This window comes from Artibeus jamaicensis, unplaced genomic scaffold, assembly GCF_021234435.1.
Source record: "Artibeus jamaicensis isolate MK-2021 breed Jamaican fruit bat unplaced genomic scaffold, CSHL_Jam_final contig_444, whole genome shotgun sequence".
Taxonomy (NCBI): domain Eukaryota; kingdom Metazoa; phylum Chordata; class Mammalia; order Chiroptera; family Phyllostomidae; genus Artibeus; species Artibeus jamaicensis.
The window spans coordinates 8,108,804-8,125,693 of NW_026521831.1; the positions used below are offsets into that span (position 1 = coordinate 8,108,804).

The following is a 16,890-nucleotide window of genomic DNA, read 5'->3' on the forward strand; positions in this document are numbered from 1 at the left end:
ACTCAACTGATGGGTGTTAGATAATCACAGTATTGTAATCACAGTATATATGTCTCTGTAGATTTTTATTCCTATGAGAAGCTGATAACAAACATTTAAATGCTAGCTGTAAGTTTTACACATCAAATTTAAGCATTTAAATATAAGCCAAAACAATTTTGATAATTCTGGAATCTGGGTAATGGAGGTTTGGTAGCTCAGTGTACTATTACTCTCATGTATTTTTTAAAATTTTTATGATACATTTTAAAATTAGAAGTGTGACGATTTGAAAAAGATGATGCTAAGCAGTCCTGAAGTAAAGAAACCTACTAGGCTGTATTTAATCCTACATTTTTCAAAATTTTAGGGAAGACTCTGGAAATGCTGGTCCAGGGTTTTCTGAGGGGAGAGTGTTTTTTTGTTTGTTTTTTTTTAATTTGTCATGGGGTTGTTAATTCTCTCTGTCATATTCAACATGATACCCCCCCCCCCCACTTAGGTCTGCTACAGTCACTTATTTTAAGCCAGTTACAGTATATCACCTGATTGAGAATGGTGAAACTAGAAAAATAATTTACCAGCTTTCTAGGGCCATTGCATCCTGTGGGCCTTTTCTAGTCCCATAGGCCCTCTTTCTCTTTCCTTTCTTATCATCCAAAAATTGGATTTCTTACTGTTTCACTTAGGAGACAGGCAAAGCTTGCCTGTAATGAAAACATCCCTGGAGAGATTAGACCATGATTAACTCATTTTCAGCATGTAAAGGCAGCAGATTAGATTAATAAATAAATAACATAATATAGGATTTTGTTTCCCTAAAAAATAAGTGAATTTGTTCCCTGAAATTTTTGAGAAATACAGCTTTAGCACTAGAACTACACAGTCAAGGTTACCCCTAGGATTTGGAACTAGGCACACAGGGTACACTTAAAGGTTATATCTGACCCAGAAAAGTCCTTCCCACCTAGTCTTTCCAAGGCCTGCCTCTCTTTTGGTATCAGAGCTCCAGTGGGAGATGTGAATGTCACCCAGATCAGTCCATCTTGAAGGGGATTCCCATGGACTCAAAACTACCAGGAAGAGACTCTATGCCCAAGTCCCAAAGACACTTTGATTTCAAGCCACCCCTCCATGTCAAGACCCTGGCTGTCCCTGTGGTGCTCATTATGGTGGCAAATGGCCAAAGCATCCTTATCGCAGCCTGTGACTTCCCTAGTCCTTGCTAGCTCTCTCTTCTTGTGTCTCCAGTAGGACTAATGATGTTTTGTAACCCTTGTGACTGCTTTAGATTATCTAATTGTGCTCCTGGTAAAATTGAGTTTTCTTTTTTTCTTTTAAGGTATTTTTGATGAGATTTAAATCTCTAATGGACCAATGTAAGTGTTTTGTGTTCCTACAAATCTTACAGAATTCTCAGGTGAAAATAATTCTCGTGTGTGTGTGTGTGTGTGTGTGTGTGCGTGTGCCCACGTAATGTGATGAAGTGAAGTGAGAGTGAGAACTCGGTCTACTGCCCTGATCACTGACTTTCCTTCAACTGGAAGCAAGGCTCCATTCATCCTTCTTCTGTGTCCGCAGCATACTTTGTGCTGTGTTAGTGAGTTTTTCCGCAGTCAGTTGAAATTACAAAGAAAACAAGGAAGTAGTATGGAACTTCAAGAATGAGGAAAGACGAAAAGAAAAGGACGGCCACAGGAGTGACCTGGGGACACTCCACCGGCGCTCCGCATGTCTGCTGCTACTTCCAGACTCAACGCTCATCTTTTAAATATTTTTTTTCTCATTCTCAGTATAGACTTTTGTTTTCCATAATGTTTTTATTCTGGATCATTTTTAAAATATTTCAAATCTGAGAAGGGATTATCTCTGCCATTTTTATGGTTTAAATGCGAATCTTTAGTGACTGAAAATAGGATTTGACCTGTAAATGAGGCCACAGAGGCTTCCCAGGACCCTAATTTCTATAAAAGAACCACAAAAAGTGCCTGAAAGAACCTTGAAACTTTTAAGGAGCTCAATTTGAAAAATAAAGATTTATTAGACTAACTTTTTTAACAAGTTTGAACTGAAATTAACCCATGCAGATTTAGTTTCTTCTTTACAAGACTTGACAATAAAAATGAATTACAAAGGAAGGCAGCCTTTTCTATATTTCTAATATTTAAGAATAGAAGATTGAATTTACTTACACTAAGCATCCCACTTTAAGAAAACTGATTTTGCTGGAAGAAGTAATTTTCTTAGACCATTTAACATTTACAAAATAGTATGTTAAACTTCCAGATTAATGAACTTGCTGGGTAGTTCTTAGAGAACACACTGTCACGTCTCTGACGGCACATAGCCTTTCTGACTTCAGTAGCACGCACTGAAGTGAAAAGTCGCGTGTGCTCTCTTTTCCTAGGTGGGCAGCACATTTCAACTAGGAAATTCGCTTGTACGGGTGTGCAGTTTGATGGAAGTTACTGCTGCTTTGCATAATATCTAATCAGTGGAAAGTTTCCTAGCCTTTTCTTGGACACTATAGGTAGATAAGTCTATGCTTAAATAAATAAATTTTCATATACATGGTAGAAAAGGATTGAAGGAAAGCACAATGTTAATACTGATTTTCTTAAACTTGAATTCCGAAGGTTATGCTATATCAGTAATACTGGAAACCAAGTTCCAGGACCTTGGCACAGTTCTGTTTCCAGCAGGATTTTTTGTGATTCTGTGTTTTTTACTATATTTGTTAAAGCACTTCATCCTTCCTTATGAAGCTAGATTAACTGCCTCCTTGTTAGTTTCCTAACAATTTTAATGATAGATTTTAAATTGTGTCTTCTCTTATACTGTTACCTTTTTTAGTCCGATAAATTTTATATATCCAGATGCTGTAGACATTTAGAAGTATTTCTACTGACGCTGTCCTCAGAGTTTCTACTCTGTGCATATGTGGACCTCCTGCTAGCAGTTCTGAAAGTTAGGGTTTTAGAGTGTAGAATTTACTCTATAATTGTTAAATTATTTCTTACTGGTACTTCTCTGTCCATATTAAGTCAAAATATCAAGTAATAGAAAGCAGTGTTTAACTTCCTTCAAGGCCATAAAACAAGTAACCTAAAGATACAGTGATTCCAGAGTTCACGACGAGTGCCAGAACCAAGGAGGACGAAACGGAGAGGCATTTTCCCTCGCAGGGCAGCGTTGTGCCTTGTTCAAGTTCTAGCAAGTGCAACGAGTCCTAAGGCCTGAGCAAGCGCCAAGTGCTAAAACATTTTTTCTTGTCTAAATGTGACCGGTACAGGGTTCTAGGAGTTCTAAAGCCAATGAGTACAGAGGTCTGACTGCCTAGTTTCAGCCACTCATCATTCCTCCCCCTCTTTCAGTAAAATGCCCAATTTTACAGATTATAAATCAATTTAATTTTATTTAAGGTAGAAAAACAATAAACCTATCATTGAATTAAATCTGCTTTTGTGTGTGTATATATATATATATATATATATATATATATATATATACACACACACACTGGTATCAGCCTCCTAAGTGTTTGAAAATTGCTTTGAATATTAGATTATAATAAATGGTGGCTGCTTCTGAGGATTAAAAAAATCAAAAAAATTTTCTAGTCTAAATACTTTTTTGTAATTCTTTCCCGTGTAATTTGAATTATTTTCTATAACTATATATTTACATTAGTCTGATACGTTGCTTTTTACTGTCAGAAAGTATATATTTCGTATATTTGATGGCTCAAAATTGCACCTAACACTGATTCATAATTGATGTTTAAACTGTTTGTTTACATTTTCTGAAATTTTTACATGTGAATTTGACAACATGTCATTATTTGCAAATAAAAGCAGTTTTCAGTAGCTTGGTTTTTTTACTGTGCAATTTGGGATACATTTGAAAATATGAATAAAATTATTTTTATTTCATGTCAAGAAATGGATGAAAAGAGGCTGCTGGATCCAGGGTTGAAAGCTCATAAAGGCCTCTGGGATTACACTCTGAAGAAGCAGCGGATGGAATGCCTGAGTGACTGAAGAAAATGGGTGCTAATGCATCTAACTATCCTCATTCATGTTCCCCAAGGGTAGGGGGAAATTCTCAAGCCCAACAGACTTTTATAGGTAACTGTTTCAGTTTTTTCTACTTTATTTTCTTTAGTGAATATAAATGGAATTGTGTTTTCAGTGGTCTTTTTGAATGAAAAGAGGATTGAGCTGTGAAAAAGTTATTATAGGTAACAATTCTGTAGCATCCAGGATTTTTTCCCAACAAATGTAAATTTGCTCTGTTTGTCCTATTCCTTATTTAATATAAAAATGAGTTATTTGAACTTGTATTTTTATAAAAGCAAAATCAGGGTTTTTAAAAAATGGTTCAGAAATGTCTATATAAAATTTTTTAGCATGAAATATGTGTTAAAGTGAATGTTGAAAATGAATGTTAAAAAAAAGACATATTTTCATTTGTTTGATTTCCTTCTTAGGGACATCATCCTATTCTCAGCAAGGCTATGGTTGTGAATCAAAATTATATAGCCTTGACCACGGCCATGAGAAACCACAAGACAAAAAAAAGAGAACCTCTGGCCTTGCCACCCTCAAAAAGAAGTTTATTAAGCGCCGAAAATCTAATAGGTCTGCTGATCATGCCAAGCAGATGCGAGAACTCCTGTCCGGGTGGGATGTGAGAGATGTCAATGCATTAGTAGAAGAATATGAGGGAACTTCAGCCTTAAAGGAGCTTTCTCTACAAGCCAGTTTGGCTAGACCAGAAGCTCGGACATTGCAGAAAGATATGGCCGATCTTTATGAGTATAAGTATTGTACTGATGTAGACTTAATATTTCAAGAAACTTGTTTTCCTGTTCATCGTGCCATCCTGGCAGCAAGGTGTCCATTTTTTAAAACACTGCTTTCTTCCTCACCCGAGTATGGGGCAGAGATCATAATGGACATCAACACGGCCGGTATAGATATGCCTATGTTTTCTGCTTTGTTACACTACCTGTATACTGGAGAGTTTGGAATGGAGGACTCGAGGTTTCAAAATGTCGATATCCTGGTTCAGCTTAGTGAAGAATTTGGAACACCAAATTCCCTTGATGTAGATATGCGTGGACTTTTTGATTACATGTGTTATTATGATGTTGTCCTTAGTTTTTCTTCAGACTCTGAACTTGTTGAAGCTTTTGGTGGAAATCAGAACTGTTTGGATGAAGAGCTCAAAGCTCACAAGGCTGTCATTTCAGCACGGTCCCCATTTTTTCGAAATCTATTACAAAGGAGGATACGGACTGGTGAAGAAATCACAGACCGAACTTTGAGGACTCCCACAAGAATTATATTAGATGAGTCCATTATACCAAAAAAATATGCAAAAGTTATATTACACTGTATGTATACCGACGTGGTGGACCTCTCCGTTTTGCACTGTAGCCCTTCCGTGGGGAGTCTCAGTGAAGTTCAGGCTCTCGTCGCAGGGAAACCAAACATGACCAGGGCAGAAGAAGCCATGGAACTGTACCACATAGCACTGTTCTTGGAATTTAACATGCTGGCACAAGGTATGAAACTCTCATTTTTAACTTTGCTTTCTAAAATTACCCTTTGTCTTCCCAAATGAAAACATAACCAGTACGTTCCATGATTTCAGTGTTTGGGGTGTGAATGGGCCAGTTTATTTCAAATGCAGAGTTAGGACATCTAAGACAGAATTAAGGGTTAGTATTAATGTGTCACTTCATTTAGTATTGAAAACAGGCATTCAGAACTAGTAAGAGCAGTACATGAGACTTAAGGCTCTTTCTTCCCTAATGTAAGATGATAGGTATGGGGATATATAATTACCCAGTTACCATCCACCTACACCCTGCCTGCACCCAAGTTTTGAACAAGCCATGTTTCTGGATTTCAAGGTTATACTTGATCTAGGACTTCTTGGGTAACTTACATTGTCTTATTTACACTTGGTGTCTTATCGATGCTGAAGTGTTTAGAATAAGAACGAAAGTTCATAACAACAATGAGTATAGTCACAATTGGGCATATTCAAATTTACTGACTCAGAATTAAGCAGGGTTTCCGATTTAAATTTTAAAATATTCTGTATCTTTTCAAGCTCAGCTTGTACATGAAACAGCAGCCTACAGCTTGTGCGACGTGTAAGGTGCAGTTAGTGCTAGACTCATGTGCCTTCTTCATTTAATTTAAGCTAAAATTTCCAAGTTAGGGCAGCACATTTTTTATTGTAGCCAAATTAATATATGGGTATTACATTAAAATAAACGTATCTGTTGGTAAACATTAGAATCTTAACATTTCCAAGCTGAAAAGAGACCCTCCATGGGAGAGCAAAGGGTAATCGTTGTCTCGACAGAGAGTATTCTTAGCTTTCTGTGGCCGTACAGTAAAAGGAAACAGGTGACATGGCATGAAATTGCCTGAGAAGTATAACTAATGAGTATTTGCTAAAAGAACATTAGAAGTTGCCAATTAGAAGAGAATGTTGATGGTTTCGGTAAAAGACATAAATTTAATAAGGAAAGCTAAACACGTGTTTCTAACTTGAAAATAATGTGCATTGTATGGCAAAATTAACAAGTTAATAGGACTTTGAGAAAGAAAAAAATGAAATGAAACCCCAGTTAAACAACATGTCAGGAATAAAATGAGAATTATATAGAAGACATTGATAAACATAAGTGAAAAGTTGAGATTTCTACTACATAATTTTTTTTAATCTTATTTCACCATTGTCTTTTTAGTAATGATACTAATCTTGTTTCTATAGTACAGTCAAAATATCATTAAAAGATTTTCCTATTAGCCATTATATTAATAATAGTAGACCATTTAGATGTCAGACTATGGGAAAATATGTTATCAAGAATAATCTACCAGCATCTGTGGCTGGGTTGCTCAGTTGGTTAGAGAATCTTCCCAATATGCCCAGGTTGTGGGTTTGATCCCTGGTCAGGACACATAGAAGAATCAACCAGTGAAGGCATTAATAAGTGGAAAAACACATTGATGTTTCTCTCTTTCCCTTCCTTTCTCTCTAAAAAATCAATACATTAAAAAAAATTAAACATTAAAAGCAGAGATTAAAAAAAAATAACCTAGGAACTTGACCTTTTATTCTTTTAGTCTGTAAAACCAAATTTGTCAGAAATTGCTTCTACAGAAAAATTTGATGTTTGCAACATTACCAAAAAGGTATAAATAATATGGTTTTATTTCTGATGTGCTTAAAAAATAAACAAGCGTATTTTACACATTTTGCTATTTTTAAAAGTGGGAAAGCATTTTTTAAATATAGATATTTGTGCTGTTTCAACTTTTGAATGAAAAGTAAAATCGTGAGCCAGCTCTTGGATTTTAGGTAATGGTTGATCTAGAGTTCTTTTATAATAAATGAGATAATTTTTTTAATCACTCAGCTAGAAATTTTATTATTATTATTTTGGGGGCATACACTGAGTAAACAGCTATGAAAATGTGAGAATATACCATGGTTTTATAATTTTTTGAGTGAAAATCCACTCTTTAAGAGAACTATCGTTTTCTCATGAACTTTAACAGCCTAATAATGGGCCTGCTGTAAGAATTTGTTGTCTTGTCACAAAATACTGCGGACCTCAAAACAAAATAGCCCAGAAATAGCACCAACATCTACATGTGTATTCCATTACAGGACATTTTACGGTAGTACCCTTAAACTGCAGACGTTATTTTTTCGTCTTAACCAAAAGGAGTTTTCTTGCAGGAGGTCAGGGGTGAAGGTGGAGGAGGATATAAGGGGGATAAATGGTGATGGAAAAACTAATTTTAAAAAGGAAAGAAAAGTTATAGTTTCCAATCTTTGGAATATAAAATTTATAATTTTAGTTCCTAAATGGACTCTGTAATGCATTGCCCATATTTTTAGTCATAATACATATTATATTGTATTGCATTAAGAATCTAACAAACAACTGAAAGCAGTGACCTAATTTATTCCCCTAGCAACTTGGTTAGATTCCAAGAACGAGTGACCTGAAATGAATGGCAAAGACTAGCTGTCCTCACCACCTACTCAGTTCCTCCGTCCTGACCGTCCTCTCCATTGTTCCCATGTTAGCACTCTTCCTTCTGTCTTAGTGCGTTTGTGCTGGCAGTTTGTTTCACTTCGGTCTGTAATTGTTTCCTCTTCAGTAAATTATCCCAGCTATACTTCCTGGAGAATAACGGAGCTAAGTTAAGAGACAATTATCAGCAGATCAGAGTAGTGAGTATAAGTTTCAGTTAAACATGCACTTTAGATGGAGAATTCATCTGTTTCAGGAATGGCAGTTCAAAATACGCTCAGGTTATACATCTCAAATAATGAAACTTAGCACTTAATTTTTTTGACACAAAGTTATGACTAGGGTTGTAAAGTGTAATATTTAATTACATGTTTTATTTTAGAACCTGAACTATTTTTCATATAGATGACAAACGTTCCACTTCTGACCCTCTGCTCATACTTTGCTTTGTCTTGAAATATTTTTGCCTTTGATCTTGAAATGTCCAAATTCTACCCTACCCTTTAAAATCAGACTTACAACTTTCCTTGTATTGTTCTAGGCATTCCAAATTAAAGTATTTTTTACTTCCTGCAAACTTCTGAAACACTTATTTTTAGACTTTCACATCTTCTAACCTGTGTTACCTATCTTATTTCCTCTCCCTGCTAATGTATTATATACTCTAACAACAAGATCAGAGTTTTTGTCGTGTTTGAATCACCCTGAGAACCTAATACAGTGTTCTGCTTTCAGTTACATGTATTGAATTATCCTTAATACCCGTGAAAAACAGGTAACTTTTCTTCTTTTAAAAAATGGAGGAATGTAATTATTGTTTAACCTTAGAAGTTTCAAATAAAAGGAGAACACTAAACCTCAATCTAGGGGATAAAATATAAAGTATTACTTATGAAAGTAAGTTTAGATATAGCCTAAATGGTGTACAACTCTCTACCATTAAACTTGATTTTAAGTTAAATTTCAAATAAAATTATGTCATCAAGTCTTTACTTTTTGGGTCCATTGATATGAAATAGAATATCAGTTGGATTTAAAATACTCATTGACAATAGCCAAAGATTGATCGAGCAAAAAAGAGAGATTAACGAGAAAGAACTCACAGATACAGACAACAGTGTGGCGATTGTAGGGGTACGGGGTTATGGAGGTTGGGAGAGGGTACAGGGGAAATAATGGGTAATGGAAAAACATGATACAATACAAATAAGTAAGAGTTAACCAACAGAAAAGTTTAATCCAAGGTCAGTCCTTTTGTAACTTATAATTTAAGTTAAAAAAATAATCATGTATCTAAAATTTCAATAATAAAAATGTGTTTATAGTAATAAAACATAAAATTTACAATGTTAAAGTAACTTGGAAATTGTTATTCTAAATTAGGCATTTTTTAACTTTTTTGTCATGTTTAATTTATTAAGGAAATAGAGAATTGTAAAGGGTTGCCATTGATTCTTGTCTGTTGAAGGCAGAGTATGAATTCACCCTTATTTGAAAATTTAAAAGACAGTGAGTGTAAATTAATATTACAGCTCGTTATATGTCTTTGTAAATGTCCGTGTTTATCAGGCACTTCATAGCTGTAGCTAAGAAGTGTTCTTTCTAGGTACAGTCCATCTACAGTAAAATCTATCAAATGTTTTCTATTTCTTTTTATTTAATTAGAAACCTTTTCTCAGCAATAAAGCAAGGGTTTTTCTCTGTGATACCGAAATTCTAAGGATGCCACAGTGGAGGGAAATGATGAAGTAGAAGACTTGTCCGTTTGATTTTGTTTTCACCCGTCCCAATTTGTGTGTGTGTTGTAGTCAAGGTCTGAGGAATTGGATTTCATTTGAACGTGACAGACATTAATATAATCAGTAAAAGATGAAATGCTGTACTGAGGTCAGTGTGGATATGAATACAAAACTTTGAACAGCACAGTACCACTTAGAGCACATTAAACTCTAGTTACCATGAAGAGAGCAGATAACATCTCCAATGGTGCTGCCCGGTGCTACGTGTCTTGAGATGGAGAAGGCTCGTAAACTCAGGGTATCACACTTCGTCTTGAGTTACTGAGATGTCTGTTTTTCTCTGTTTTGCATGTGGCACTGTTTTTTAAAGATTTATATTTAGAGAGAGAGGAAGGGAAGAAGAGAAACATCATTGTGTGATTGCCTCTCGTGTGCCCCCAATTGGGGACTTGGCCTGCAACCTAGGCATGTGCCCTGACTGGGACTCGAACCAGAGACACTTTAGTTCGCAGCCTGCACTCAATCCACTGAGCTACGCCAGCCAGGGATTTGCACGTGGCTCTATTTACATATGACTTCACAGTAAAGCAGACTAGTTAATTATATGAATTGATTGAAACTTTTGATGGCAATAGGCCTAAAAAAGGGCACATAGTTCTTTCAAGACCTTAAAAGCTAATTTAAAAAATTCCGTATTAGCCCTTGCTGGTGTGTCTTAGTTGGAGCCCTTGGGCGAGGATTAAAAATAGTAATAAAATTTCGGGCTAGCCTATGTTTCTATGCAAGATGAAGTACCAGGGAGAAGAGAATTAAAGTTTATTTAATTTCACTATGTGCCCAAACTTCGTGACTGGCAGTTGATGTATGTTGTTTCATTTCATCCTCATAACCCTGTGAGCGTGGAGAATGGGTTTCCAGTTTGTACAGAGAAGTTCAGAGCTAAATAAGAGTGCACAAATTTTATGGTGTTTTATAAATATGAACTTTGAGGTCATATCTATGTTCTAGTCCTGTTTCTGCCACCTACTAACCATATGAATTCTGCCTGGGTTCTTCGACTTGAGCTCATTTCTTCTTCATGGAAGTGCAGGCAGCACCAATGCCTGGCTTATCGTTGTCAGTGCCTTAATAAATGTTTCAAAACTGAATGTGATAACTCCTTAGAAAATGTATATAGCAATAAGAATCGAGTTATTTTCCTTACACATCATTTGAAAGCATGGTTTCCAAGTTTCCAAAGTCAAAAACCCCAGATTCAGGTTTTTAAAAAACGATACATGCGATTATAATTTCACAGAACTTTCGACCTCAGATAGCAATACAGGGCCATAGAAAATGGTCCATAGGGCTTTCCTATGGTGGTGGGTTCTTTGGTCCAAAGTCCCACTTTGATTCAATTCCGGGTGTCCTTTTCTCTTAGAAACACTGACAGATGGCTTCATTGCTGCCTTTGCCTAAAGCCCCAACTTATTTTTATTTTTCTGACTCTACCATAGTGAAACTTTGAATATTTGTATACCTTTTATTGCCAAGAAGTGCAAAAACTATGCAATCCAAGAAGCAGGTTATTTGGTATAAGGAAAATAGGATCAGGGGAGGGCATGAGTGACCGAGGAGGGAAATACCCAGACTTGTCGAACTCAGTATTGAGATACATAAAGTTTCTGCCTTAAAAATAGGTATTGTGGTTAGCTCCTAAAGTTTTCAAAGTGGAAGGACTCTGAGCAGACAAAAGTCTGTCTACTTCTGGCTTTGGATGAGGCTAGAATAAAGTATTCTAAGAATTTGGATAGATTAGAAGGATGTTATTTAGCTATTGCTGTGTGCAGGACACTGGGCTAAGCGCTTTCTGTGGAACACCTCACTTAGTCTTTACAGTAACCTACATGGTAGCTGCTATCATTTTTCCCATTTTTGAGATGAGGAAACAAAATCCTTGTTACTTCCCCAAGGTAACTTCTGGTGATCAAAGGATGGACTTCAAAACAAGAACTTATACTCAGTAGCTAAGTTTCCTATATACTTTGCATTCATAAATAAACCATCTCCCATAGCAACTTTAAAATTTTGGATGATTTATTTCAAAAGCAGTTCATGTGCATCATTGAAGAAAGGGTGTGATACAGAAACACAACCTAAGGTATATTTTCACCCACTTCTTTCCCCAAACTCTTAACTTTGAACAGTTAGGAGTTTTCTTACAAACCTTCATATGTACAGGAATGTGTGTGTGTGTTTCATGTGCATATCTTATTCTGTTGTATTGGGTTGGCCAAAACATCTGTATGTTTTTTTCCATAAAAAGATACAGTTTTCATTTTCACTAGTAACATTATCGATTTGGATATTTTGAGTGTGTCTCCCACTATCTCCCTTGAGGTATAGCATTGATTGTTCTCCATTAATGTTTTGATTTGATCACTATCACTTCAACTGGTCTGCCCAACTAACTGTAGGGCCTCACCCAGCCGGGTATCTCCTGCATGAAACTTTGCAAACCACTGTTGACACATTGCACAGCACCTTCTCCATACACTGCATGAATCATTTTTCAGTTGCGTTTTTACCTTTCTTGAAACATAAAGCATGATATGCCAAAACTGTTGCATATTTTCTTCCATTTTCGGAAGAAAATTCCTCCCAGTCCTTCTATTAAAATGGCTACACAAAAATTTACCAGTTTTGGTAAGTTTTTTTTTTTTTAATGCACATTGGTGTGACAGCTGTCACAATACAATCTAACAAAATTGTTTCAAATAAAATTAAAGACAACTAAGCACTAACTACTAGAGCCATCATCTGGAAAAAAAAACAAACTTTCTGGCCAACCCAGTACAAAGAGCACCACACTATACCCTTTATTATTTGTTGCTTTTGCTTTTATAAATACCTCCTAAAGGCTGGACCGTAATTTGGAGTGTATTTATATGGAATCACTAAAACAGTGAATATAAGCTGTTCTGAAAGTTCCTTGTCTCCAACTATTTTTTCATGTATTTTGATGAAAAGGAATATCAATTTCTGTTATAAATTAACATGGGCTAACCTCACTATGTCTCCATGAAGGGGATGACTGATGCACTAGATGATTTTGAGCTCTGTTTTGGCATTTCCACTAAAACATTTCTGTATACCTCATATTAGCATTGACATGTCTATAAAACTTCTGATAAATGCTTTGTATGCCATATCACTTGAAGGCGAAATATCCATGCATGTGAAAATAGTGCCAGGAAATGGAAAACCTAGTTGGTGTACTTAAATGGCCATTTCTAACCATAGTCCTCTTCAACCATAATAGAGTTGGTCTATTTCAAAGTGGATTGGTTTTAAGTTTACATTTCTGCTGTCAGTGTTCTTCCTGATTGAAATTTTCATTCAAGAACATTGTGGAATTTTGATACTGATTCGTGAAAATATTTCTAGAAAATACATGGGTTTACTAAACCTGCTGATATCAGAGCTTGTAGCTAAGGTTTAGAAAATGTTCTAAGCTAAGTTTTGTACTTAATAGTTTTTTTGTTATCCTTACAGTTCATTTTAAATTAGGGATTGATAGTTTTTTAAGTGAAACAATAAAAATACCGTGTTTAAAGTTTTCTGTGGTATGAATTGCTCTCCTAAACTACATTTTGATGTGAGATGTGTTGTTTGAAGGGAGCGCACGATCATATTTAAGAGCTAACTAACCAGTAGATATCAAAAATACCACTGATTTTTATCTTCTGAGAATCATAACATGTTTCTATACACAAGAGCTTTGGATCTTCCTGTCACTACAGTGGGATTAAGGTGCTCACTGACGTTTTGTCACTGGTGGGAAGATGGTTTTGGGGTAGCAAACAGGTAGGAGTGTGAATGGGTATTTTTTGGTTTTAGATAAAGAGCTGTGAACCTCTGAGTTTTTCACATGCTGAGTGCTAGGATTGTTTTTATTTAACTGTAATAAATGATCTTGGAGGGGAAATTGCACGGTACCTTTAGGTTGTCACTGTTTGATCTCTGACCTGCTCTACCCTCTTTAGACCACACTTCCCTTCTTGACCTCCCCCAGCCCTCGCACATCCCAGGCCTCGCTTTAGGGTTTGGTGCCTCAGTGCAGTGGGGCCTCACTGAGGAAATAATGACAGTGGTAGCTGATACTGTAAGTTGAAACAGTGTACTATGTTATGAGTATGTTATTTTATTTGACCCTAAAAATAATCTGATGAAGTAAATTTTGAGGATCGGGAAACATTTTTCAGATGAGGAAACGGGGAAAATTTTACACATTACACAGCTACAGGGATCAGGCTTGGTCAGTCTTACTCCAGATGTGTATTTTGCATCTGTCTTCGAGCAGGGTGCCTGCATGCAAGACCTTGTGCTCACTTCCGAGGAGTTCAGGCACCCAGTAGGTCCCGTTAGAGGTTCCCTGCATTACCCTGTAGCAGAGGCTTATTTGCGATGCCTTTGCCAGAGAAATGACATCCTGTGAATACCTTTCCTTTTCATTATACCGTTCTCACATACCCCTCACCAAACACTTAAACAGAAATGTTAAAAGTATTGTGTTAGGGCCCTCAGTGGATTGATTGCTGGCTTGTGAACCAAAGGGTCACCAGTTTGATGGCTGGTTCAATTCCCAGTCAGGGCACAAGCCTGGGTTATAGGCCAGATCCTCAGTAGGGGGTGTACAGGAGGAAACCAGACAGTGATGTTTCTCTCCCTCACTTTCTCCTTTCCCCTCTAAAAATAAATAAATCAAATCTTTTTTTTAAAAAAATGTCGTGTTAGGAAACATTATAAAGTAAACATTAAAAATATATAAATCTATTCAATTAAGAATCTTAAGGGTTCTTAAATTTAGTCTTTTTGTTTCCTTTTATGGCTTCAAGAGAAATCGTCACTCTTTATCAGTGGTTGTGGGGTATGTTTTGGCCTTCTCTATTTACTAAGTTAAAGGTTATTCCCTAGAAGTTTTCAGCTTCTTTCCCATCTTTGTCTGCATTTTCCTCTTGCACAGCTTGGCAAAAGCTGTAAGAATAAAGAGTACAAGCACTTGGTGTACATTTTCACACACGAGCAGCATGAATCTCACTGCCACTTTCTCATCAGAAGGGAGGCATGTTCTCAAAGTAGAGAAAATTCTCATTTCCTTTACACTATTTGCTAGATTTTGTGGTCAGTGGTTAATATTATATTGACCCCTGAGGGAAGGAACACCCAACACCTTTCATAGTCTGATGGGTGTTGTTTGTTTGTTTGTTTAGTAATTTGACTTTTTGAACAGGTGCATTCACAGGAAACAGTATTCAAAAGGTAAGAAAAGGCGACTCATTGAAGGCAGTGTTTGCCTCAGGTTCCCTTCACAGAGGCAAACAATGATAGCAGTTCCTTGTGATTTCATCCATCCAGAGACTGTCTTAGAACATACTCTTTAAAATATATTGAAAGGAGCATAGAAAGATATTTAGAATAGGTCTATAATGTTAGTAATGCTTTCTGGCATTTAGCTATTTCAAGGGAATATTGTAACTATTAAAAGGGGCAGAAACTTTTAGAAGATATACTTCCACGTAGGTAACTATGCTACACTTCGACTCTACGTCTGTATTACGCCTCTCTACCCAGCAGGGGCAACCAAGTTGTGAACGTTAGCCAAAAGGATGTGAGAAACAAAGCCCAGAAAAACTCAGCCTACTGTTCGTTTATAGCGAAAAAAGATTTAATCTAGATTTCTTTTTTTCCCAGCTCTATTGAGATATAATTAACATAATATTGTATAAGTTTACAGTGTACAGAGTATTGATTTGATACATGTATGGATTGCAAAATGTTTCCCATAAGGTTAACACCTCCTTTACCTCACATAATTAACATTTTGTTGTTATGGTGAGAATATTAAAGCTCATAGCAGCTCTCAAATATGCAATGCAGTTTTGAGTTATCGGTAACAACGCAGTTGTTAACCGCCATGCTGCTGTACATTAGATCCCTGGGCTACATCCGGCTTATAACTGGAAGTCTGCGGCCTTCAACCAGTGCCTCCCTTCCCCTGCTCCGCAGCTCCCGCAAACCACCCTTCTGCTGCGTCTGAGTTGCACGCTTTGGATTTCACACATTCTTGAGATCGTGCACTAGTTGTCTTGCTCTGTCTGGCTTATTTCACTTAAAATAATGCAGCCAGGGTTCATCCACATTGTCACAAATGTCAGGAATTTCTATTGTGGCTGAGTAATACTCTATTTTGTATATGCAGGGTGAGGCAAAAGTAGGTTTACAGTTGTTTGTATGGAAAATAATAAAATGATAATAATACAGAAATAAACTGTTTTGTGTGCTCACAACTGTAAACCTACTTTTGCTCCTCCCTGTATAACACATTTTTCTTCATCCGTCCATCTGTTGGTGGACACTTGCATCGTCTCCATTGATTGGCTGCGGTGAACATGAGGGTGTGGGTGTCGCTCTGAGACAGGGGCTTCATCATCTTCAGATGTGTATACATGTAAAGGGACCGCCAGGTCACACGGTAGTTTTATTTTTAATTTTTTGAGGAACCTTTGTATGGTTTTCTGTAGTATCTATGTCAGTTTATATTTTTACTAACAGTGCATCAGGGCTCCCTCTTCTCCACATCCTCGCCAACACTGTCTTTTGCCTTTTTGGTAATAGCCATTCTAACAGGTGAGATTATATCTCATCATAGTTTTGATTTACATTCCCCTAATGATTAGTGATGTTGAGCACCTTTTTCTGTATTTGTTGGCCATTAGTATGCCTTTGGAAAAATGTCTTTTCAAGTCTTTTGTCTGTGTTTAATCAGATTATTTGCTATTGAGTTGTATCAGTTTCTTTTTTTTATATTAACCCCTTATCAGATACATGATTTGCAAATATTTTCTCCCATTCTGTAAGTTGCCTTTCATTTTGCTGATTGTTTCTTTTTGTGTACAGAAGCTTTTTTAGTTTGATGTGGTTCCACTGGTTGATTTTTGCTTTTTAGTGTCGTACCCAAAAAGTCATCACCAAGACCAATTTCAAAAAGCTTTTTTCTGAAATTTTCTTCTAAGAGTTTTACGGTTTTGGGTGCATTTAAGTTCTTACTCCATTGCGAGT

General features: G+C 36.4%; 1 protein-coding gene across 14 annotated transcripts in view; it reads left to right on the forward strand.

Moving 5' to 3' along the window:
- Positions 1–16,890, forward strand: part of BTBD7 (BTB domain containing 7) — a 59,866-nt gene that overhangs the window by 15,571 nt on the left and 27,405 nt on the right. For 11 of the 14 annotated variants that reach the window (XM_037130156.2, XM_037130167.2, XM_037130168.2 and 8 more), the window contains 3 exons: positions 1,322–1,358; positions 3,919–4,106; positions 4,469–5,548. In XM_037130156.2, the coding sequence (XP_036986051.2) occupies positions 4,025–4,106; positions 4,469–5,548 (1,162 nt within the window). In that variant the 5' untranslated portion in view covers positions 1,322–1,358; positions 3,919–4,024. The remainder of the gene's footprint in view (positions 1–1,321; positions 1,359–3,918; positions 4,107–4,468; positions 5,549–16,890) is intronic. The other 3 variants (XM_037130159.2, XM_037130162.2, XM_037130166.2) reach the window with 1 other exon arrangement.